Raw genomic sequence first — 26,408 nt, 5'->3', positions numbered from 1 at the left:
TCTTTTCATAGATATGCAGTCTGGTTAGTAAATGAATGCTTCTAGGACAAAGAGAGTCTTTGTTCCTTGGGACTATACTCTGAATCTGTGAAAACCCTAAAACATTGTATTCTGTTTATAATAATTGTTGTTTTCAGAAATCATAAATTTAAATACACTTTTAAAAAACTAAAAACTCACCTCTTAAATAATTTTAAATGTCTACCTGACAATTTGGATTTGGGAAAAAGATTAGAGAAGGTACAATAGGAATGTCTTTATCATGAGAAACTGCTTATGCAATGTTATCAATTCTTTCCCTCATACCAGGAGGTGTAAAGGTGTTGTAGTAGGACCTTTGGCAGAGATCTTTTCCCAGAGGCCTCGTCTCACGTAATGAACAGTAGTTCCAGCTAAATTGAATGCTCCAGAGTGTTCAATCTTCCAGTCACTATTTATAGACTGTTTGCCAGAATCTCGGAGAGCTATAAAGAGGTTTGAAAGTGTTATGAGCATTAAAAAACCAGCAGTAATACCCACTTCACATTATTTCATTAAAAGCACTAATAACTTAAGCTGATAAATTATTGGTAATTGTTATGTAAGCCAATCTCCATTATGGATGTTTGAGTGTTTCCAAGTTCTTTAAATTCTCTATTATGCTTGAATATACATACTGTAAACTAACTATATCTGAATATTTCCCTTGACCATATTCTCAGATTTGTAATTATAGAGGCAAAGAAATTGAACTTTTAAGGATTTTGAAAAACACTTTCAAATTGATTTTCTTAAAAAGGTGTATCAATTTATATTCCCATACCAGTGCCTGAGAAAGCCCATTTTTCCGTTTCTGAATATCTCCTTCGGATGAATTTTTCTTCTCTCTCTCTCTCTCTCTCTCTCTCTCTTAATTAACTGAGGATTGAACCCAGGAACCTTTACCACTGACCTATATCCTAAGTCCTTTTTATTTTTAATATTAAGACAGGGTCTCTCTAAGTTGCTGAGACTGCCTTTGAACTTGCCATCCTCCTTTCTAAGCCTTCCAAGTTGCTAGAATTACAGATGTTCACCACCATGCCCACAGTCTCAGTCAATTGATCCCACAATTTAAATTGATTTTATCTTTAATGGAGATAACTGTACTGCTAGCCTAGGAATCAGAGGTTCGAATCAAATATTAGCCCATTTCCTTCTTCTACATAAAGGTGCCTGCAAATTACCTGGGGTTCATTTTGTCTGGAGCAGAAGCTGAGATCTATGTTTCCTTATATAACATTTAATCATGATTGAATAATTACTTAAATATTCACTATAACTCAGTAAAACTTAATGTTCAGAAAGCCTCCAAATGAACAAAATAGATATGCTCTCTCTCTCCTCATGGAACTTGTAACCTAACTGGAGAAACTGACATTCAACCAGTTATTTAAATAACTAGTTTATGAAGGGAGTTGAGGAAGGCTTGTGTGGGGGGAGTTATTTATTGAGGATGTTAGCTAGGAGGAATAAAGAAAGCAGAGAGAAAGTTCAAGACCAAGTGGACAGCAAACATTAAGGTCTTAACATGCAGCTTGCTAGAGATCTGGGAGACAAGTGTCCTGAGCCCAACTATGCTGAGCAGATCATAAAGACAAAGGCTGGAGACATAAAGAATAACTAGACCTTATAGTTTATGTAGTATGCAGTGAGTTTTTACAACAAAAATAAATACAAATCTTTAATGAAAATTTGAAAAACTATTATGTGGAGAAGGGACTGGTGTAGTACTTTTAGATAGAGAAGATAGCACATATCATCAATATGGTAGCCCAGCTGAAAGTAATGGTGGTTTGGATTGAGGTAATTGAAAAAAACAGCAAGATTTACTTAGAATAAAGTTGATAGAATATGGTTATGACTTGATTGTCTTGGGTAAAAGAAATTGTTACATATGACGCTAGATTTCCAGAGTAAGGAAACAGTGGGATATGAGGACATTAATATAATGGAAAAAGCTATCAACCATGGTTGAGGAGAAATATCAGAAGTTAAATTTTGAACAATCTAGCTTTTTTAAAAGGATATCTTGCTTTATTACTATTAAAATTGATGATTTTGGTAAGCAAAAGCAATAAGCAGAAAAAAAGCAAAAAGCATTTGCTTATTAATCACTTATTTTTTTCATAATAATTACTTATTAGAATTATTTATGGTTCTTAGCAAGATTTTCTGGTGCTTGTATAAAAACAAAGGATTCATGAAATTATAATTATATTTAACTCATCAATCACAGCTTCCAATAAATAATGTTTTATCATTCACTTTATATAGTCTAACATGAATTTTTAATAGAAATATTAAATAATCATACATACTTTCAGAGTTATAAAAAATATATAAGATGAATTTTTACTTTGAATTTTAAATTTGAAGGAAAATATATTGAAAGAAAACTATCAATATAGCTACTACCACCTATGGATGAATAGGAAATACTTGTTACGATCTACAAATGGATGTATTTTAGACAATGTTAAAGCTTTTTGATAAAAAATAAATGATTTTGCCTAAAAGGTAAAGTATTTCTTTATATTTTCCTGCAGTCTATAAAATATTTGAAACATCTTTTGGCTTAGATTTGTATAGTGATCAGTACAATCTCATTTTCCCGACTGTATTTCAAGCCATTTTCAGGACACAATTATAAAGGAATAGGACATGAAAATCTCTGATAAAAATTCCTTAAGAAACCTCTTGGGGTTGCTAGAATAGTATATTTAGACTCAACTCATATTATTAGCATTCAGCATTCCCCATAAAATGGCACACACATAAACATGGAAATCCACAGATTTTATTAGCTTAATAGTCATCTCACATGAAGAATCAGTGGTTTGGTCATGTGATATTTCTTAGTCTTTGTTTTTGTTTTTAGTTCATTAACTTTAAAATTGTGTTTTCAGAAAAAAAATGCTTCTGATCTTTGATTGAATAACTGGAACTGCTTTAGTTTCCCACCATAAACAACTAGAAAACTAGTCAATGTATGAAACAATTGTTCTCAAACATTGGATTCCTGACCACAGAAAAGTGTGATCCCTAAGGGGTAGAGAACAAATGTTCTCAAAATTGCTTGGCTTTCTGCTTGAAAATATTTACTAGACCCTTGAAAATATTTATTAGAATATTAGGCAGCCAACAAAAATTCGGTGATAATAGTAAGAGAACGCTCACGACATAATACAAAAATAATGTAAGGATATGTTTATACTTTAATGTAATTCCTGGCAAAAACCCAGCAAGGATTTCCGGAGGTACAAGGATTTCCATGTATGTGGAAAGGTGCAGGCCCATAACCTCTAAACCATCTTCATGAAGAAAAGCAAAGTGGGAGGGCGGGGTCTGGCTGATGTGACACTGGGAGGCTGAACCCAAGCAGAACACAAATGAAGAGGGCCCCACTGAGATGAGGACACAGAGAATGGAGCTGAACTGGCTGAGGCTCCTGGCATTGGTTTAATGGTGTAGAGAAGACAAGAGTGAGTGATACAAAGAGCTCCAAAAACCTACAAAGGGTCCTTGGAGTCCATGGCTGAATATTCAGCTTCACCCAAGTTGGGTTTGATTCCCCAAAGCTGGGAATGAAACTGCTACTGGGAACATCTAAACTTTATAACCCCTGAAGCTCAAGTAGGGACGAAAGATAATGAGTTCTATGCAGAGTGGTAAGATCTATTTGAACATATGGTCTTTAAGCTACAAGAAACAAGTCTTTAGTAGCCCTAGGAGAAAGACTAATTTAGCATCATGCTACCAAACTTTAAAAAAGGCTCAACAAGTCTGACTGATTTGAAAGTAAATTAACTATCCAGAAAAATGAAATTCAATGCTCAATAATAAAAATAACAAAATATAGCCATTTAGCAATGTCTTATTAATCATGTCCAGCATCCAATAAAAAATTACTATACACATGAAGAAGTCAGAAAATGTGACTTAACATAACCAAGAGGAAAAAATCACTCAATAAAATGAAATTTAGGAATACTAGAGATGATGTACCTAGTGGATTAAACAACAACTATAAATATGTTTGGCATGTACATGAATTTTAAAAAAAGATGTGATATTGAAGAGTGCCATGTGAAAAAGACAGTATATATAGAGAGATAAAAGAATTTAAGTATTCATTAGGGATATCATAAGAACCAACTCAAGCCAGAAGATAATGAATACAATATGAAAAATGATGAAAGTAAATATATATACAGTGAAAATATCTTTCAAACACAAAGGCAAAATTAATATATTTTCAGATAAACAAAACCTGAAAAATACAATGTCATCAGATTTGCTCTACAAAAAATGTTCTTGAGGCTGGAAGAAAATGGTTTCAGATGAAATATGTCTATGTGAATAAAAGAATAATGTTGGTACTAGTAAATGTATAAAAATGCAAAATTTTCATTTTTGTAAAGATCATTAATAATGTAATTGACTAAAGCAAAATGATTACAATGATATTTCATCTCATTTTCATTTACTGACTGATTTTTTTCATTTGGTTGTTTGGTCACATTTTCTGACTTCACATGTGTGGTTATTTTTTTTTGTTGTTGGGTGCTGAACATGTTCAATATGACAATGCTGAATGGGATGTAGAAATAAATAGATTATGTAAAATAAAATAAAAATAGTAAAAAAGGAGGGAAAATGAAGTACACTCTATTAAGGAGTTTCCGTTATTAGTATAGCAGTATAATATAATTTGAAAGGAGGCTATAATAGGTTAAAATGCATATTATAAATGGTAGACCAATCAATTAAATATAATAAAGAACTATAACAAAAAAAGGAAAGAGAGAAAATGGAATACTTATAAATATTTAATCTAAAAGTAGCCCAAAATGAAAAAGGGAATAAAGAAGAAATGAAGCAAAGAGAAACAAGCCCAACATGTCCATTTATATTATATTGTGTTTAAATGGACTAAGGACATTGGTCAAAATAGAGGCTGTCAGGTTAGAGAAAAATGAAAGACCACACTATAATCAATTTATGAAAGTGCACTTAAAGAACAAAGACATGAGCAGATTAAAAGTGAAAGGATTGAAGCAGCTGAAGCATGCCACACTGATAATAATAATGAGAAAAAGAACTGGCTATATTATATCAGCATGAACTTCATGAAAATGAACACTTTCAGAGATGAAAAGGACATTTTAAGATACATGATTTATATTAAAATTAATTTAAATTTAAAAATGACAACATTTATTAAAGAGACCTCAGGATCTTAAGTGCATGATAAGGCACCAAAATGCACAAAGCAAAAATTGATACAATTGAAAGGGTACATAGAAAAGTTCATAACCTAAGTTGGAGATTTCATTACTTCTCTTTCCTTACTTGATGAAATAAGAAAATATCAGTAAGAATACAGAAGACACAGCTGGGCAGAGTGGCACACTCCTGTAATGCCAGATACTCAGGAGGCTAGAGTAGGAGGAAGGTCACAAGTTTAATGTCATCCCAGACATCTTAGTGAGGCCCTATCTCAAAATAAAAGAGAAGGGGTTGTAACTTGGTAGCACTTGCCTAGAATATGTGAGGCCATAGATTCAATCCCATTATCACAAAAAAAAAAAAAAAAAAAAAAAATCCAGAAAAAGACTTGAACCAAATGGGCTTAATTGATAATTTGAGACAATTACAGTGAGCAATTATAGGATGCCATTCTTTTCAAGTATAAATAAATGAAACATTAACCAATACAAGCCACAGGTCATAAAAATAAATCTCAAGTGAAATCACACTGATTATAGTCTTTTACTACAACAAACATAAACTAGAAATTCATAACAAAACATCTATTTAAAAATAAAAATACTTAAAAATTAAACAATATATTTATAAGCAAACCATGGATCAAAGTAGAAGTCATGGTGATAATATGAAAATAGTTTGAACAAAAATATATTGTGGAATGCAACTAAAGCACGCTTAGAGGCAATTTTATGGCTTTTAATTGCTATATGGACAAACAAGAAAAAACCAAATATGTCCTCTAAGTGTCTATTTATGGCAGAAGAAAAAAGAAAAAAATCCAAAACAAATAGAAGAAATAAAATGATAAAGAATAGAAATTGATGATTACAAAGAAAATTTAAAAATGTAGGCTCTTGATAATATCACAAGTTGGCCATTTGAAGAGGTCAAATAACTGAAAAAAGTCTATTTAGACTGATTAAGAAAAACAGTACAAATTAACAATATCAGAATTAAGAAAACATTGTTCTTATAGACATTATAATGAAATAAGGAAATGTTATAAAAATTTTATTTTCTCAATGATATTCTTAAAAAAGCAATAGACTTGTTATTGATGAAATCTGACATATCCTCTTTTTTATTTTTATTTTTTAGAATTAGTAATTTTGCAGTTACACTGTAAGGAAATCATGGATTCATGGATTCCCACCACAATGTCATAGAGATTTAATGTCAGAGATTTTCTCTTACCTTTTGTTTTTCCTCCTAGAATTTTATAGCTTTGGGTTTTTGGGTTAGATCTCTATTTCATTTTAATATTTGTGTAGGATGTGAAGGAGGAACCAGGTCCATTTTTTTTTATACAAACAAATCTACTTGTTTCAGTACCTCTAGGGTACTGAAAAGGGTAAAAGGGTACCCTTTTCTCCTTCATTACCTGGATACCTTGGTTGGAAGTCAATTCACTTCATATGTGTGTATTTAATTACTCATTTATAACAAAGAACCTGTCAATTTTTCTTTGTCAATAATTGTTTTAAAGCTTTGAAGTTTATGGAATTTTAAAAGCCCAATATTTTATGATGAATTGTATTATTTTATTATTTTTATATGTGTCTTATGAGCATCACATATCAAGATTATTTTTAAAATTCAATCTGAAAATTTGTGTAACTAAAGATTTCAGTTTTTCAGTGTTTTATTATTTTGTGTTCTTTTTTCCACTTTCCTGTATATTCTTCAGTTTTGTTTTATCTTGTTTTCAATCCATTATTTTAATTTCTCTTCTAAAATCTGATTTTTTTAAAAGGTGAGTATAAAAAGAGAATTTTATAGTCTTTTTTTTAAGAGAGAGAGAGAAGGAGAGAGAGAGAGAGAGAGAGAATTTTAATATTTATTTTTTAGTTATTGGCGGGCACAACATCTTTGTTTGTATGTGGTGCTGAAGATAGAACCCGGGCTGCACGCATTCCAGGCGAGCGCGCTACCGCTTGAGCCACATCCCCAGCCCGAATTTTATAGTCTTATTCCTTATTCTTATTTTTAATTTTTTTTATATTTAAACACACTAACATAATTATTTTTGTGTCTGCTCTATATGAAACAATTTACATGCTTCACTTTGCTTTCCCTTATTTTTACTGTGTTTTGCTCCTGGTATCTATTTCCTTTTGTGTTTTCTAGAATTTTTTTTTTTTTTACTATTAAATTACATTTGTTGAAATTTACAAATTGTTTTGAGATAGGGTTTGAAGGTGCATTCCTTCAGAAAGGATTTATATTTGTATAGGCCAGTCATCTTGGTAACCACATTAAGATAAATGTTGTCTTGGAGGGTTAGGACTTCACAAGGTAACCTGGTCTTACACATCCATAAGTGGAGTTGCTTTGCATTACAAATTCTCTGGGAAATTATTTTTTATCTTCACCTTGTGCTAAAATTAATACAGACACATTGTCTTCCTCTCTCTTTTGTGCTTCAGATGTATTTCTATCACTCTATCTCACTGTGATTATGGTCCTCATATTGCTTCATTCAGGAGTCTCCTATAAGAGTTTTCATTTTGTGAAGGACTTAAGCTTTGTTTTCTGTCTGTTCAATCCCTTTGACTTTCAGAATCTAAACTCATTTACTAGGATTAAAGCTAAGTGGTGGAGTCAGCCTATTACTTGACTTCTTGTTTTCAATTTGTTTTTTGGCATCCAAGGGTTCTTTAATTTCTTTTTATTTAAGAAGTGTTATGAACTGAATATTTATGATCCTCCAAAATTCATACATTGACATTCTACTCCATTATGTGAGGGCATTAGGTGATAAGTTTAGTGGGAGATGGTTAGGATTAGGTGAGTACCCAAAGGTAAATTTCTCATAAATGAGATGAGTGTAAAAATTCAAGAAGAGCTCACTTCCTCTCCCTCTACCACACAAAGATGGACCTAGAGGTTGGTAGTCTGAAAACCAGAAAAACACCCTCACCAGAACCCTTATACTGTCACCCTGATCTTAGACTTCCTGCTTCCAAAACTGTAATAAATACATTTATGCTATTTATAAACCACTCAATCCATTTATTTTGTTATAGCATCCCAAAGTGATTACAATAAGAGGTAAATATATTTTTCTCTGGAATTTTGCTCCTTTAAAATTGTTTTTATTGAGACTATTGTCCATAGTGCTTTTTATGAAAAACTGCAGGCAAGGAGGATTGGCCCATACATCTTTTGTGAGGCATTTATAAATCATAAGCTACAATGATTTTGTAAAAATATAATACATGGAACTTACATTTGGCTTTTTTTTTAAGAGAGAGATAATTTTTTAATATTTATTTTTCAGTTTTTGGTGGACACAACATCTTTATTTTATTTTTATGTGCTGCTGAGGATCAAACCCAGTGCCCTGTGCATGCCAGGCTAGCACCCTACTGCTTGAGCCACATCTCCAGCTCCACACCTTAGGCTTTTGGATAAACTGATAACATCAGTATAATTCCATTGTATTCAGAAAGGCATATAATAAATGCATGTAAGAATGTAATCAAAAGAGAATAGCGAAGAAAGAATAATTGTACTGGGAGACAATTAAATTTCTCCTATGAAATAATATATAGTTTGATGTAGACAAGTTAATTTGTTTAAGAATGGTCAGTTTGCCAAGGTTCTATTTTCTAAGCTCTTTGGGAGGAAGATTTCTTTCTGCCTATACCCAATGGAACCTTTAGGAAGTATGATTTGTGGTATGAATCCATTTGTCAGATGTTTGGGTTTCAAATCTAGACATTTAACACTGTGCTATTTATTTTTACTCCAAACCTGTCCCTCACCCATTTGTCCTATATCAGTAAATGCTACTGGTACCTGCCAAATTTCTAGAAGTCACCCTTGAATCTTTATTCTCTGTCAACACTAGCATCCATTTGTAACAAGTTTGGTCTTTTTAAAAAGATTTTTTAATGTATTTTTGTTGTTGTTGTAGGTGGGCACAATACCTTTATTTTATTTTTATGTGGTGCTGAGGATCAAACCTAATAATGCCTCATGCGTCCCAGGGCGAGTGCTGTACCACTGAGCCCTGGCCCCAAGTTCTATCTTGTTTAGTGGATTTACTGAGTTATTTTAATTGGTTTGGTGGGTTATTTCCCATCCCTATTCTCTTGAATAGTTTATGCAACTAGTTTTTTTTTGACCCCATTCTTATACCCTTCTGCTAATTCATCAAGATAATTATTTTTCATTAACAGCATAAGGAAAGAGTAGGCATGTGAGTAAACATGGTAACATATTAGCATTTTCAACTTTGAAAATTATCTCCAGAGTATAGCACTTACACAGTTTAAGAGCACAGATACTGTTTCTTTGTACAAATAAAAACTTTGCTAGCTTAGGCCTAAATCAAAGCACAAAGACAACGGACAGTAATTAAAACCAGATGCCTAAGACAGATAGGGGATTCTAGTTTTAAACTGAATGGTCTTTTAACAACAAAAAAAGTGCTCAGGGATTTATACATTTAGAGATCTACAGCAAAGAAAGAGCATGGATTGTCAGAACTCGAGGCAGTAATTACAGGAGAAAATAGTCATTTCATGATTTATGCTCTCCTAAATTAACTTTATAAAAATAATTGATCACATTAGCTCAGAAGGGAAAAAAGGTGATATGGGAGAAATTTAATAAAAAATATGTTCAAATAGGACATAATTTAAAAAATCACAAGTGTTGCACGTAAAGCAATAATTAATCTAAAGGGATTTTTTTTTTTTTTAATGAAGCAGCATGTTTCAGTCCCTGAGAACACAGATGCTATGACCAGACTCCTTGGGTTCCAATTCAGGATCCCGGCCTTTTAGGTGTGTGACCTTGGGAAAGGAACATAAACTCTTTTTCTGGTCTCTGTGGTCTCTAAAAATTGGAAAATTAGTAGTGCTTACTTTATGGAAGTATTCTGAAGATTTGTTTAATAGACAGGTATAATGCACTGTCGTATATCAACCATTCATGTAAGGTGTTGATATTATTTCCTACGTGCCAGGCTTTGTTTTGGCTATTGCAAACAAGGAACTAAACAAAATACCTTAAAAACATTAACCATGGAGATAGACAATGTAAAGGCAAGCATGTAAATAAATATGAAAATTCAGAGAGTTGTAAGTAGTGTAAAGGAAATAAACAGCACAATATAATAGAAGTGACTTGGTTGGAGGTCACAATATTGATGGAGAGAAAATGATCGATTTTGACACTGGCAGGATTTGGTGATGTATTGCATTAGAGTGGTAACAAAGGGCTCAAGATAGCCTCTTGGTTTTGGCAAAAACAACGGGATAGAAATTAGCCACTGTGGCTGGGTGTGGTGGCACATGCCTGTGATCTCAGCTACTGGGGAGGCTGAGGAAGGAGAAGCCCAAGTTCAAGGCCTGCCTGGGTAGCTTGATAAGACCTTGTAACAAGATAACATGTAAAAAGAGGGACTGGACATACAGTTCAGTGGTAAAGCACTTGCCTAGTGACTTAAATGGCCCAAGGTTCAATTTCAAGTACAAAAGAAAGAAAAAAAAAAGGAAAATAAAAAAATTAGTAAATGTGGTTGGTTGAATTCTGGCTCACCTAAAAAAAAATTCTAAAAGAAAATATCTCCTACCACAATGGGATAAACTTAGAAAACAATAAGAGAAAGAAAACTAGAATATTCACAAGTTTATAGAAATTAAGCAGCACATTCTTAAACAACTAATGTATCAAAGAAGAACATCACAAGACAAAATAGAAAATATCTCAAGACAAATGAAATGGAAAACTTAACATACTGAAAGTCATGGAGGCATGTAAAAAGAGTGTCAACAGGAAAATATGTACTTATAAACCCTTAGATTTAAAAATGAGAAAGACCTCAATTTAACAATTAAACTTAACAATTTTAGGAATAAAGAGAGAAGAATAATATGAATTGAAAACTAGCAGAAGGAAAGAATTAGTCAAGATTAGAGTAGCATTAAATGAGAAACAATAGAGAAAAATCAACAAAACTAAAAGATGATTCTTCAACAAGATCAATAAAATTGACAAACTTTTTGCTGTACTGACTAAGAAAAAGCAGGGAAAGGATTGAAATTACTAACATCAGATATTAAAGTGGGAATATTATAAAAAATTTTCACAGGAGGGAAAAGAAACATTAGGAGTACTACGAACAGGTATATGAAAAAAAAAAAAACAAAAAAAAAAAAACTGGAAAAGTGAGATAAAATGGATTCCCAGACACCAGAACAAACTGAGACTGAATCACAAAGAAATGGAAATCCTAAGCAAGCCTATAATTAGTAAAGGGATTGAATCAGGAATCATAAATCAAAGAACAGCCCTGGAGCTGAGAATATTTTTGTTTATAGTATTAAGTAATGGTATGACTATTTATCTGCAAGTGCATACCCAGTTTCCCCAGCATTATTGGATGAAAAGACTGTCTTTTCTGCATTGAGTGGTCTTGGCATTCTTTTTTTTACAAATCAAGAGCTTGTTTCTGGGCTCTCTCTTCTATTCCTGTCTTTATACCAGGTTTGTCTTTAGACCAGGCAACACTGTTGGGACTACCTTAGCTTTGTAGAAGTTATGAAATTAGGAAATTTGAGTCCTATGACTCAAAGAAGTTCATTCTTCTTTTGCAAGATTGGTTTAATTATTCAGGGTTGCTTGAAATATCATTTGAATTATATGTAGGCTTTTATATTTCTACAGAAATGATTGAGATGTGAATGTATTCAATGCCACTGAATCCACGGAACTTTACCCTTAAAATTAGGTAGGATAATAACTTTAATGTTAGAAATATGTATATTTTTACCACAATTAGAAAACATTATTAAGGGGAGGGGTCAACATCTTATTATTCAGAATGCTACTGCTATGATATGAATATATGTGTCCCTTTATAACATTCATATGGTGAAGTTGTAAACCTCATGGTAATATTATTATGAAGTCTTTCCAGAGGGCTCCACCATCATAAATGAGATTTGTGCTTTTATAAAAGAGATCCTACAGAGTTAGCTAGCCTCTTACACCATATGATAGCACAGCAAAAATGTGTCATCTGCCAATTTGAAAACAGGCCCTCACTAGACCCCAGATATGTCAATACCTTGATTTTGGATTTTTCAACCTCCAGAACTGTAATAAATCAATTTACTTTTTTTAAAATACGCTACCCACTCTATGGCATTTGGTTATGAAAGCCTGAATGAATGAAGATAGCTACCTTCTGTTGCATATTAAAAAAAAGAAAAAGACTTCACATATATTAAGATTAAGGATCAGGGGGTCTGGGGCTGTAGCTTAGCGGTAAAGCGCTTGGCTAGCACATGTGAGGCACTGGGTTGAATCCTCAGCACCTTATAAAATAAATAAATAAAATAAAGGTATGAAAAGAAAAGATTAAGGATCAGGACACAGGGAGATTACCTTAGATTATCTAGGAGGGCCCTAAATACAAACATTATCTAAGAGGGAGAGAGTGAGGCAGAGTTGAACTTGGAAGAAGGCAAGGAGACATGGAGGCAGACAGTGAAGTGATGCTGGCCACCACCAGAAGCTAGAAAGACAAAGCATGATGTCCCCTGAGTCTCCAGAGGTGACTGTAAGCAGTTCACATTTTGGTCAAGAAAAATAGTTTTTGTATTTCTGACCTCCAGATCTATGAAAAATACACTTATTTTTGTTGTTTTAAGCTGTGAAATTTGTGGTACTAGTTATAAGCCATAGGACTCTAATGGTGACATTTAGCATGGTGGAGAAAAGTAAAGGAAGAAATGAGTTCAGAACAGGGTGGAAATCGAATCTTTTATTCAGACTTTTGACTTTGGACTTAATATTTCTTAGATGTTTATGATACATTTCACATTTTAAATCAAATAAGCACATAAAGAATAGAACTGGATGAACTTCTTTAGAGAGAGAATATGGAAGAGAAAAAAGAAGGATCCAAGCCTGATCCCTACAACATGGGAACATTTAGAGACCAAGAAGCATTATGGGTCCAACAACGGAGACTAGTCAGTGGCATCCTCAGAAAACGAAGCTGCACTCTTAGAAGCAAGAGAGGAACGCATTTAACAAACTAAGGAAACGTCAACAGAGTTGGATGCTATTTACAGGTCAAATAACAAAGAGTATTGAATTTGTCAACAAGGAAGGCATTTTCTGACCTTGAAAAGGGCAATGTGTTGACCAGTAGATATCTAAGGAGATGAAACATAAAACTGGATTGGTTGAGGAGGCTGGGAGGTGAGGCATTGGAGGAAGCATGGATGTGACCTATTTGTAAAACCAGCTGGTTTATTTAGCCACATTTCTCAGGTTATTAAAACTCATGGTACAAAGTAGAATTTTGTAAAAGTGATAAAATTCCATTTGTGACATCTGCTTTCATTCCAAGCTTAGAAAAAAGAAAACATAGCCAAGTGTAACAGTCAATGTTCTGCTATTAAACAAATGAACTGAAATAATCTAAGGTACCTTATCTTCAAAAACTGGATATTAGGACTTTAGTGAGAATTTGAAAATCTGGCATAATATACTTGCACTTAAAATGCATTCAAAAATCATACTAGGTAGAGCAGATAAAAATTATATATCACTAATAACAAAGAACAAGTGTGTCACATAATAAAGAATTTATTTTACTGTTCTTTTTTTCTCAAAGTTTCTTACTTCTAGAAAGCAAACTTTAATGAAAAAAGATTTCCATCTAAGTTTTAACTGTTTTAGATAGTGCAGAGTAAAAACAATTATGGAAGATGAATTGTTTTCTATGAAAAAAAAAAGGTTTCCCTATTGGGACATTTATTCCTTGCTTGAGGAAGAATAATGAGGACATTATTTTTCTTAAGGGAAAAAAAAGGTCTTGATGTGTTTCCTTTAAAAAGATAATATAAATACAATGCTTATATTCTGAGTGATGTTTTAGTCTTCTTCCTGAACTGATCACCTTCAATCCATTTATCTGTGGATATAATGACTATAAAAACCATGATGTAATTAGACTAAAACTTTGATACATAAGAGAGTATATTTTGAAAACTTAGTATTTCCTGTGTATACTTAAAAACCACTAATTGAACTAACTAAAGTATTAAAATAGCCAATACAGCTTTTCAACAAGCAATACTGCACATTTTTAAAATAAGTCCTTCGTTTGCTGAAGTACAGGAAAAGAAGGAACCATTTTCCATTACAAGATCACGTCCTTGTACTATGAATACTTTTCAAACCATAAGATTTCCTAATTCCCAAATAATCATTACATAAATAAACCTATATATGAAAATGCAATTTGCAATTAAGATACAGATATGAAATAAATATTAACAAAATATGTTACATGTATAAGCATATATGTGAAGTAAAACATATTGAAATTGTTCAATGGTTTTTTTTTTTTTTTTTTTAATTATGGGCTAACATGTGGAAGTAATTTATACCACACTGCCCCTCCCCCAACATGGAGACAACCAGATTGCTTTTGCTCTTGGGAAGCCCCTGGGAGAGAAAGAAAGAAATTCTTGCTCTATGTGACAAGAGGTGCTTCCTGGGAGGTTCAAACACACGGAACTAGAAATAGACTGACTTCCTTGTCATCATAGGATTCTCAGGGAAGGGAGTGGGGCTCGTACTTGGATCCTCTCTGTGTCTGTAACTCAGGTTACCTAAATAGCTATGTGCCGGCTTTTCCTCCACAACTTTGATTCTTCTTGCTCCAGCAGGTATCACCAACACTTCTACATAACCTGTAAGAATTAATAAAGCATGAAATAAATCCAGAGATCTTATAAAATCTCTTTTCTTTATTCACTTGAGTTCCCCCTTTGGTTTTGGTTATTGCTATGATATTTAAATGTTTATGCAAAGAAAACATCTTATGTATAAAAGCTGTCATGATTTCAAGGGAAGAAGTTTCTTGGAAAGATGTTGAGCTGACAGCTCTATTGAGGATAAATAGGCAATTGCAATTTATGTAGAAAAGCTCAATTTGCTTTATGAATTGTGAGCAGGGAAAAATCCCAATGGGATAGCCTAGTTAGAAACACAGTGAATCGTGGAATAGAGTAAATGACTTCAGGTTTTGCTCTGGGAACTCCTTTAAGTTAGAAAGTACAGAGAAGAAGGAAACACAGCTGGAGAGAATACAGCTGGCCTGAACCAGTCTCTGGAGTAATTAAGTATAGGACAAGAGAGACCAAACATTCCCTGGCAAGATTAGCAAAGGGTTTTGAATCTGGAGCTGGAGACAAGTAAGCATAAGGTTCTCCAAGCCATCTCACATCACCTATGCAGGTGTCAGACAGCTAATAGCAAGGCAAGTTTAGGAGTTTCCAGGGAAAAATTTGCAGCAGACTTTAAAAATGTAATGCTTGAAGTAAAATAATAATATGATAAAATAAAAGGATGTGCAAAAAAAGAGAAGGAATCAAGATTTCACTTAGTACAGAATAACGATACAGCAGGTGTCTACCTTCAGCTGAATATTTATATTTTAAAGTATATTTAAATAAAAAATTTTACTATTTTTGTGTAGATGCATGTATTGATAAAAAGTCTGATTTAAGGCTTTAAAAAAGCAAGGAACTTGTTCCAAAGTTGTCCCTTATTTATCAATTATTTAAATTCCTGAAAATGCCTAATTGTTTGATATGTAACAGAAGGTAGCATATACCCCACCTGGTGGCAGTGGCTGGAATTAGAGGCATATGGTTTGAGAATCACAATTTCCATCCAAGAACAGCTTATTTTAATTAATCATTGAATCATACATTTTCCGTAACATGCAACCACTTTTAGTAGCACCAAAGATAAAAGCACTTTAATTTTATTACATGCACAAAAATAGACATTAATGAAAATAATGACAAATGGTTAGTGGATATTTGTTCATACAAGTAAGGTAAGAGGGTCTCTTCCCTTAACGAGCTAATAATTAAATTAAAAAGAAAAGGCATAAATAAGCTATGTAAATATAAGTTAAATAAAACTTCAAAAATATTTTAATATATAAAACAAATGGTTAATCCCCTGCTAAAAGATACACTAGGTTTCTAAAACTGTCCTGGTCTCTGATCATACACCACCCAAACATTCCCTACTATTCATACCCACTGAGGAGGGGTATTTTTTAGTTCCATTTAAATAGTTACATATACTACTCACATTAAAAAAAATAGGCATTAGCCAAAATCACTGTGATCCAGGAGAGAGAATGATCCATACAAATCAAGGAAAATTTCACAAAGAAGTGTAAATAGATGACCTGTCTTTGAAGAAAGCATAAGATGTGGACAGATATAGAAAAATGATGAGTTTCTCTACATTAAGAAGATATGAGATAGTGGTTTTAGTAACACCTGAGTAAAATAATTCATTTAAAACACACATACATACACACACACACACACACACACACACACATACACACACACACAGGTTGTAGATGGACAAAATACCTTTATTTCATTTATTTATGTGGTGCTGAGGATTGAACCTAGTGCTTCACATGTGCTGGACAAGCGCTCTACCCTTGAACCACAACCCCAGTCCCCTGAATAAAATAATTCTGATGGAATGAGAAAAAGCAAAGGTTGTTTCTATTAAATGGTCAATGGATGTCCAAGACAATAAATTCATCAATTTAGAGGGACCAAATTTTATAAGAAACTTAGTAATTAGATCTGGCTTGTAGAGGTTTCATCTAATAGTACTACACAGGATTGACAGGCATACAGGTGTGGATGGCCATGCCAGGAAGCTAATGTTAAAATGCAGGAGTGGTAGAAGCTAAGGTAGAAAATCCAGAAGATACTGTGAAGAGAAAAACTATTGTGACCTTGATAGCTGATAGAAAGTGCAGAAATAAACATTGGACACAGCTCTTTATTATAACTGATGTGAGAATGGAGCCATCATTTACAGGAACATGTAAATCAAGAGAAAAATTACATGGTGTGGGTTATAATGTTAAGTTCAGTTTTTCGATATATATCAAACACAATGGCACGATGCTTAATAAAAACATCCAGCAATAACTCTGAAAGATCTGGAATTTCAAAGAAAAGTCAACTATTGATATATCTTTGTAAGGCATCTCTGCAGAAAAGGTAATTTAAGAAAAGGTTTAAATTACCCATGGAGGAAATTGAGAGAGAAGTCAAGGAATCTACCTCAGTAAGAGTCATAGTTTATAATGAAGAGATTGAAAATAAGAACACAAGACTAAGAAGAAATATCATGAGAAGGAGAAGATCTGTTCTACTTTGGTGTAGGTGGAATCCTATGGGTGAGCTATCTTAAGTAGAGTTGGGGCTCAACTTTGTCAGAAGGTCTGGTTACATCAGAAAAAGGTGACTAAGGATAACTAGTCTGCTAAATGTTATAATTAATAGGTGACTATTAATCTTTGGGCAAATAAATTTAGTAAAGTATATGGAGAAGATATTGAATTTCAGGATGTTAAAATGGAAGAGCAGACTGACAAAGCAGAAGTGTAAATGTAAATTGCTGTTTGAGTTAAGCCATAAGTTTAGTTATATTTTACATTAGAGAAGTAGATATATCTGTTTATATTTTTATCTAAAGCAATGCTGTCATTCAATTAGAATTTATTATCTGATGAGTGGATAAAGAGCATGTGGTATACATATAAAGAAGAATGAAATTATGGTAGTTGTTGGTAAATGAATGGAGTTGGAGAATATCATGCATGCTAAGTGAAATAAGCCAGTCCTAAAAAACTAAAGGCTGAATGTTTTCTCTGATATGCAGATGATAATTGACAATAAGCTGGGGGATGGCTAAGAATAGAGTTACTTTAGATTAGATATAGGGGAGTGAAGGAAGGGGAGGGGGTCTGGGTGTAGGGAGGATAGTGGAATAAAAGAGGTATTATGTACATATATAACTACATGGATGATGTGATTCTACAACATGAACAATGAGAAAAGTGAGAAATTACACTCCATTTATGTATGATTTATCAAATGCATAAACACATTCTACTGTCATGTATTACTAATCAGAACACATAAAAATAAATAAAAAAGAATGTATTATCTGAGTTATACTGACTATAAAGAAGAGAGGGAGAAAAATATTAAGCAAAGACATATGAAGAGAGAAAGACAGTGCTAGAGATTTGATATTCTCCAGTAAATAAGCCATTTGGCCCAATTGAGAATGTGTTTTTTAATGTGTGTATGTAAGAGTGGCTACTATCTAGCTTGGAAGCTGGAACATGAAGCCAGGGACATCAATGACATAAATTTGATTATTATGTTTGAGAGCTTTCTTTTCACACAGAAACACCTTATTTTAAAACCTGAGATCTCATACTTAATAACCAGTCTTAAAATGCCAGTACAAACGTCATCTTCATGACACTGATAATGATGTCATGAATCCTACATTTTGATCAACTGCTATATGCTATTTGCCCTCACAGTTAATTTACATTTAACTATAATGATACAGGTTAAACATCACTAATTTGAAATGCTCAAAATCCAAAGCTATGAGTACAAAACTCAAAAAGTTATGAATTTAAAGCATTCCAAATTTTGGATTTTTAAATTAGGGATACTCAACTGGTAAAGTCTATGAAAATATTCCAAAATTCCAATAAGTGATTCCTGAATTGCTTTTGGTACTAAGCATTTTTATATAAGTGATACTCAACCTACATTTCATTTCTCAATTAATTGATGAGAAAATAAAACTAAAAAAATATGCTTTTCAACCCTTTATTGTCAGTATTTAGTTCACTCAAGTTTTGAACTCAGATATGTATAATTTCATTATTCTCTTTCTGCTATGAGCCATTGCTATTATTTCATGAAGTAGAATACATAAGGCTGACTCCCCACTGCTGTGGCAATTGACCAAACAAAAAAATCTAGGAGCATATTCTCCTAATGTAGGAGAGTATCTTTGTTTTTATACTAAGAATAACACATTTTATTTCCATTTTCTTCTCAGTATATACTGATAAATATATAATTTGACAATGGCTCAAATATACAATTTACCTTTCATTGCTTTAGGAAATGATTGCTTGGCTAGGCAAGTCACAATGAAAGACATAATAAATGTACCAAGGAAAAAAAAAACACTTCTTAAGTTTATTTTCTAATTCCAACAAAAATGATTTAGCAAACTCTAAATAGAGCACAGGGACTAAGAACACCCACATGTGTCTGCATGTGTATCACTCACACAATATACACTGTGTGCATGGCCAACTGGATCAAAATACCCTCAGGTCCTTCAAGAAATTCTAGGAAGTCCATAAACTATCAGGATAAGATACACCCAAGAGTAATAAATGCAACATTCCTAGTCATAAGTAGATGAAGCCTGTGATAGAATTAAGGACTCATACAAGTTTTTTTTTAACTTAAATTTCTGAATTTGTTTAAATTTACAGATATTAATAAATCGCTGGTAACAGGGAATATGATATTGACAGTGATGGTCATTATATTCTTACTCGTTGAGTTTAAAATAATAAATGCTGTTAATATAAGTTTCCTATAGTGAGCAAACATACAAAAGTAGATATTAATATAGAATAAAATCAAAGGGGGTTTGAAATAAATAACTGAGGGGAAAAAGTATTCACTTATCTGCAGTCAGAATGAAAAACATCACTAAATCTTTAATGGTATTTCTGGGATTTTTATGTATAGTTAATAGTAAAGTATTACTACAAATAAATAAAGTTGCCAGAGGTTAATGTGCATCAGTATTCTTGAGTAACTTGTTTCCATGCATATTAAATAAACAAAAAAGTTCCTAAAATTCTAGTACCTCTACATTTTCTCTAGTATCTTTACATTCTAGTAATTTTTCATTTTCATTTCAATTTTTATTCCAGCTCTGTACTATAAAAATCTTCTCTCATTACAACTAGAAGTGATAGCTTATTATAATTATATTTCTTAGACGAAACTCTGAAAGCCTGTTTCAGCTGTATGTCTTTTCTAAAAGAGTGCTGGCAGGTTTTGACGTGTAGGATTTATCACCTTTTACACAGCTTCAAAGATTGAGATTTGGATCTGTAATTTACCCTTAGTTATTTTTAGATGCCAAGTTCTTCAGGCTCTCTTATCTTTTATTTCTAATAAGCCTACGAAAATGTTACACTTAACATCCAAGAGGCTGTGTCTGAATTTTTTTTAAGAACTCTTATCTAGAATGAATTCAGTTATCTTTATTATTCAAGTACAAATGGATTGTTCTTTATAATATAACTAGCATATCTTAGTCTCAGGGTTTTAGATGTTCTTTTTGAAAACAATTTAAAATAGGAATGTTGATGTATGTGATACAAGCATATTACTGATGATGAAAGCTGAGCTGTTAATGTTCGTGCAAGAGATGTCCAGCAAGAGATGAACAGAAACATACAAAATGCTTGCTTACTCTCAGTAAGCATGAGAACCCAAAAGCTTGGACTCACACTACATAGATCACAGTTATTTCAACCCTATATCCCCTGGGTATTAGATGAGAAAACAAGAGAGAATAATTCCTGACATTAAGATATATGGAATATTTCCCACATCTTCTGGTCCCCCCACTCCAGGTTTCAGTTTCCATGATGCTGTGCTGTTATAGTAAAAACATTAACCAAAAATAAGGAAAAGGGAAAGCTGAAAACCTGAAGTCTAATATTCTCAATGGTAGCTTCAGGCTGTTACAAATCATTATTTTCTGTTATACATGCTTTGCATTGGAGAATAAGATCTTTAGAAACCTGATAACATTAGCCAATGCAAATTAGATTATTCCCTTGCTTCCCTAACTTATTAAATGCACAACAGATGACTTCATATTTTCAATATTGGGAAATAAGCTTGTTTAAATTTCTGGCTCATATCACGTATATTGTGTATCAGCACAAAAACTCATTTACTACCCATTACAGATGACTTCAATAGAATCAGAGCTGTGGTTTTTAAGTCAAGTTCAATCTAATTTTTGTCCCCAAAGAATGAAGGGCTTATTAATTATGAGAAAATAAAGAATAGTTACCTGCTCCTCTGGTATGATTAAAATCCCCTTTAATGATTTTGCATGATTTTCCATTGCCGTTGCAGACACCACAATGATCTTCCCTTGCAAGAGACCCTAATAAACCATCACAACCGACTTTCTGTAAGAGAATGGGAGCACATTATAAGTTCCAAATATTTTCTTTTCTTTTTTGTTTAACTACTAATTTAGGATAAACCTAGTCTCTGCAAACCAGACATATTTCATAGACAAACTAGATTAAATGCTATATTATCTGGTACAAACTCATACAGCAAGTTCATGTCAAATAATATAATCTATAAAATTACCAAATAGAAGAATAGAGATGAAAGTGTTTTGTTATACTAAGTATTAAATTATATTCTAAAGTAATTTGGAAAATATTATTGAGAAAAATGAAATTGACATAAATCCCAAAGGAATCACATTTATATAATGTGATTAATCTAATTCATTCTAAACATAGAACAGAGATTCTTCACTACATGCATGGCTTCACTTCTAAGGTGAAGGCAAATTCCACATGTTAAATATTAACTCCATGGAAAACTGAAGAGAAACATTTATTTCTTCTCTAGATCATGAATAAACTTCTATGTACATCTTCCTTAGTGTTGAGCATATGAATACAAATTCTTCTCATAAGTCATAGCTGATATCAGGAAATACAAATAGCTAGGGAATTAATTTTTAACTTCTTTCAGAATAATTCTGCCAATAAGAGTTTTCTGAGAGCAAATCACCGATGTGCAAAAACAGGATCCTATTTTTCCAAGTTGTACATACTCAAAAGGTAGAATTTAGTCTGTCAATACTGTCAGAAATAAATGGTAGGACTAGACAATTCCTCCTAATCAAACAAGATTTGGAAGATGGACTGATAATTACCCATTTATGTCTATGATGAGATCCACTTATTTTACAGGAAATGTTAAAATATTAAATAAATAAAAACAAGGTCCTTTTATGTGATTGGTTTTGGTGACTTTGGGATGGAAAAGGAAGCAGATTATTATAACGCCCAGCTGCGGATGAATATCTCCAGACAGAAAAAAAAAAAAAAAAAAAGCACATGAAAGCTGAACACTACAACATCCTTTCCTTTTATCAGAGTGTCTATCAGGGTCAAGGGATACAAAACAGTGCACTAGTAGAGAACTCTAATCAGACAGTCAAAGCTTATTCAAGGGGAAATGGAGACTGAACGAAAGCAGCAGCCACCACAGGAAATTTGCAAACAGATGAAGGGGACACTAAGCAGGAGTAGTAAAAAAAAAAAAAAAAAAAAAAAAAAAAATCCAGGAGTTCTGAGTAAGAAAAGAAATCTGTCCTTCGTGTATAAATAAAAAAAAAAATTTGGTGATAAAATTGACTTTATTACTCTGTCTGATACCCAGTTTGTTTCTTGGCAAATAGTAAGAGAACAATAAATAGTAACTAAATGAGTGAATAAGACTGGTACTTTTGTTTCTTAGTTTTTTCTACTCTGTATCTAGGATATTATGAAGTTTGTAAACTTAAAGTTAAGATAGGCATAAACTAGAGTCAATAGTAACAAATTTTAAAAATGAAAGTTAATGATTTTTAAATTTTATTTTATAGTCTCAAGTATCATAAGTAGACTCAAGTGTCCATACTTAACAAAATATGCTCACGTAAATCTGAAAACTAGGGGTGAACTACTTTGAGGAGGCAATGCCATTTCATTGGGCAGGGAACTGGAGAATCAATGGCATACTGGAGAAGGGACAGTAAGATAGTAGAGGACCTAGCCTTCCTTATCCTTTCAAGAGCACAAACTTCACAGAACCAGACAGGTCACCTGCAGAAAGTTGTTTTCAATGACCTACATTTGCCAAGTTTAGAATTCCATAGTCAGCTTTGGTACTATATATTTTGTTAAAAAACAAAACACTCCCAATTTACAGAGGAATGTCAGAAAAAGAAGGCATGTTTTTAATTATATCAAAAGAGTGAGTGAAACATTTTAATTAAAATGCCAGAATCTTGAAGTATTCTAATGTTGTTAGAGTCATGATCCATTTCAGAGAATTCTAATTTAATTATAGCATCAGGCTCACATGGCATTTGTGTGGAATATTTGTTGTTGTTGCTCTAATTTTAATGTCTAGCCAGGGAATCTAAAAGATCTGGCTTATTTAACACTGTTAAGTGAAAACCATAAGCAATTAAGATTATTGTATTTGGCATATACAATTAGGAAAATAATTTTTTTGAAAAATAAATTTACTTAAGAAATACCCTAATCTGACATATTTATACATAATGATGAAATAAAGTTAAAGTTTTAACTATACAACACATAGTTCTGAAAGGAAGTATGTATCAGTCAATTACCTACAATGATTTTTTTTAATAGGTAAATGAGAAATTACAGTTAGGGTTGCTGCCATATTCAGTTAAAAATAAAAGAAATTAATATGTAATCATAAGACTGCTTCTTATGCCAATGGTATTACATGGTTCAAAGCTTTAAATTTTATAACATGCTAGCAAAACACAGAATCTTGGAGCTGCGAAAGCATTTAACTTGTGTGATATTCCCAACTCCTTACCCAGAAGTCCTCTTTGGACCACAGATGGATCCACCCCATAGTTGTAACTATTTTCAAATTTTAGTGTGTAGGTGTTCAGGAGTGCATTTTTCTGGGGGGCAAAAAGAAACCTGTTTTCACCCAAGACTCACAGGAGTGTATAACACAAGTTAATGACCAATGGTTTAATAACCCCATTTCACAGATTAGTACAAACATCTACATTACATGTTATTTGCACAAGAACACAGCTTCCTTGAGGCTCTCATGGATTCAGTGCTGCTCCACTCAGTGACCTCTTTCATTGTTCAAGCATTGCTATCCTATTTCACAGAAGTTCATCTGAAATTGCCTGACATAAAGAAAATTGCTTTTAGCAGGGCATGGTGGCACATATCTGCAATCCCAGTGGCTTGGGAAGCTGAGGAAGGAGGCTCACAAGTTCAAGGTCATCCTCAGCAGCTTAGCCCTAAACAACTTAATGGGAACCTATCTCAAAATAAACAATAAAAAGGGCTGGGGATGTGGCTCAGTGGTAAAGTACTCCTAGGTTCTATCCCTGTTACCAAAAATTTTTAAAAGTTAAAAAGAAAACTGCTTTTCCCAAGGTGATATCCCCAAACACTGGTAGATACAAGGGGCAAAAGTCTGTTTTTCTCACTCCAAATGGTGACAATGCTGAAAAGCTATTCTAGCTTAAGATCTTCCCATAGGATCAGTATTTCTCCTTATGCCCAATCCAGTGCCCCCTAACACCCATGATGACTAAATTTCCTGTGTTAAGCTTCCAGGGAAAGCCAACCTGAGACAATGTAAGCATTAATACTAGTGAACTCTATGTCTGGCCTTTGATCTTTCCACAAGGTTCTCCCTACTCACTTTAACAGAAATTCTATTTTCCTAAACATAGATGAAGAAGAGACATAAATGCAAATGAGAATATTTATTAGAAGGAAAAGAAAAGCAAATAAAATGTTTATATATTGCAAGAAAGTTGCACATGTATTTAAAAATCAGCTGATTCAAGTATGCTGATAAATACTTGAATATGACTACTGAGACTGATTTTATAGGTTTCTGCCTCCTGGCCAGTTGTAGACACTGACATGGGACATGGAGAACTGAATTGCTTGAATTTCTGGTCTAGAATGTTGGACAGAGTGTTCCAAATTTGTGACATGAAAGTGTCCCAATTTTACACCTGTATGTATACATTAAACAATCAAATCTCAAATTCTTTCACCTAGTAAAATATTTTGTGAATTACTAACTCAAAATCTTCACTACACAGAGGAGGAAATGGAGTTCCAAAGTAGATCAGACTTGCTTAAGGTCCAAGTCACATCAGAGCTATACCAGTATCTTCCAAATCTTAGTCCAAAACTTTTCCACCATATGTTGAAGCTTCTCAATGGCCTCACAATTGTCCCTCAACATATAAATTCTCCTTTTTAGAATAGCTTACCTGACATCTGCCATTTGCACATATATCTAATCCCTGATATCCACAAGCAGTTCCATCCATCACTTTTTCTGATAGAAGGATAGGCTGTTCTTTTCCAACAGGAGAGCAAAACAAGGCACATGGTTTTTCTACAGAGTGCATAAAAAGAAATGAGAACAAGTGGTTCCATAAATATTTTTATCAGAAACTTTTATTTTTCATAATGGCTTCTGGGTAAAATATACAATCCAATGCCAATTGAGTAATATAATATTAAGTAGGTTTCTAGTAGAGGATTATTGTATTAAATGAGATGCTTATAAAATATATATATTATTCTCCTTAGGAAATCTGACTTTAAATCACTTTCAGAATGTATCATTCATTATTTTATGGCACAAAATCTCTACCATAAACACATCAATTATTCTCCCTGACAAATGTTTTGCACACTCCTAGTTTTTACTCATAAATTTGCAGTGATCTACTCGTTATTCTAAGAACATACCAGAATTCTACCTACTTTTACATCCTGGTTAATATTTGCTTATGCATGAAGTCTTTATTGGTGCTTTATTTTTAAATTCCAAAGTTCTTTTATTTCTATGCATACAACATTTTCTAATTGAAAAACTACAAAATGGAGAAAGAACAACCAAGATGAACAATTATCATTTCATTTCCATTAGTAGGATGTTTAGAAATACAATACATCCCCATGGGAACATCTATCTTGATGCACAATTGCAAATGTGCTAGCTAAGACTCAGACCCATTTGCTTACTCAAAAAATCATGCCAACACATGTGATACCTACATTGAAAACCACTGTTTTTCAGGATGAGGAATTCCTAAATAGCTAGTACTCTTCATCACTGCCTTATCGAGTGATGGCTAAACACTTGTCTCTTAAGCTTAGAGTGGCAAAATATTTTAAGGTGTCGTTTCTATTTCTAAGCCTCCTATAGAGTAGCTGTATTTGGTAACACCAGTAATACGATTATCCAAATCTGAAACTTCAGAGCAATTTCCATGCTACATTACTACTCTATTGGCTTGACACCAATCAGGCCCTTTACTGTTTATTAAGCTTGTAT

At 32.9% G+C, this 26,408-nt stretch overlaps 1 protein-coding gene across 1 annotated transcript in view; it reads right to left on the bottom strand.

The window, feature by feature from the left end:
- Adamts19 (ADAM metallopeptidase with thrombospondin type 1 motif 19) overlaps positions 1-26,408 on the bottom strand; it is a 268,784-nt gene that overhangs the window by 54,922 nt on the left and 187,454 nt on the right. The window contains exons 14-17 of the mRNA XM_076855917.2: positions 25,333-25,460; positions 21,310-21,430; positions 14,937-15,017; positions 307-464 (exon numbers count right to left, since the gene is read on the bottom strand). Coding sequence (XP_076712032.2) covers positions 307-464; positions 14,937-15,017; positions 21,310-21,430; positions 25,333-25,460 — 488 coding nt within the window. The remainder of the gene's footprint in view (positions 1-306; positions 465-14,936; positions 15,018-21,309; positions 21,431-25,332; positions 25,461-26,408) is intronic.

This window comes from Callospermophilus lateralis, chromosome 5, assembly GCF_048772815.1.
Source record: "Callospermophilus lateralis isolate mCalLat2 chromosome 5, mCalLat2.hap1, whole genome shotgun sequence".
Classification (NCBI taxonomy): domain Eukaryota; kingdom Metazoa; phylum Chordata; class Mammalia; order Rodentia; family Sciuridae; genus Callospermophilus; species Callospermophilus lateralis.
This window is presented reverse-complemented; position numbering and strand designations above follow the sequence as displayed.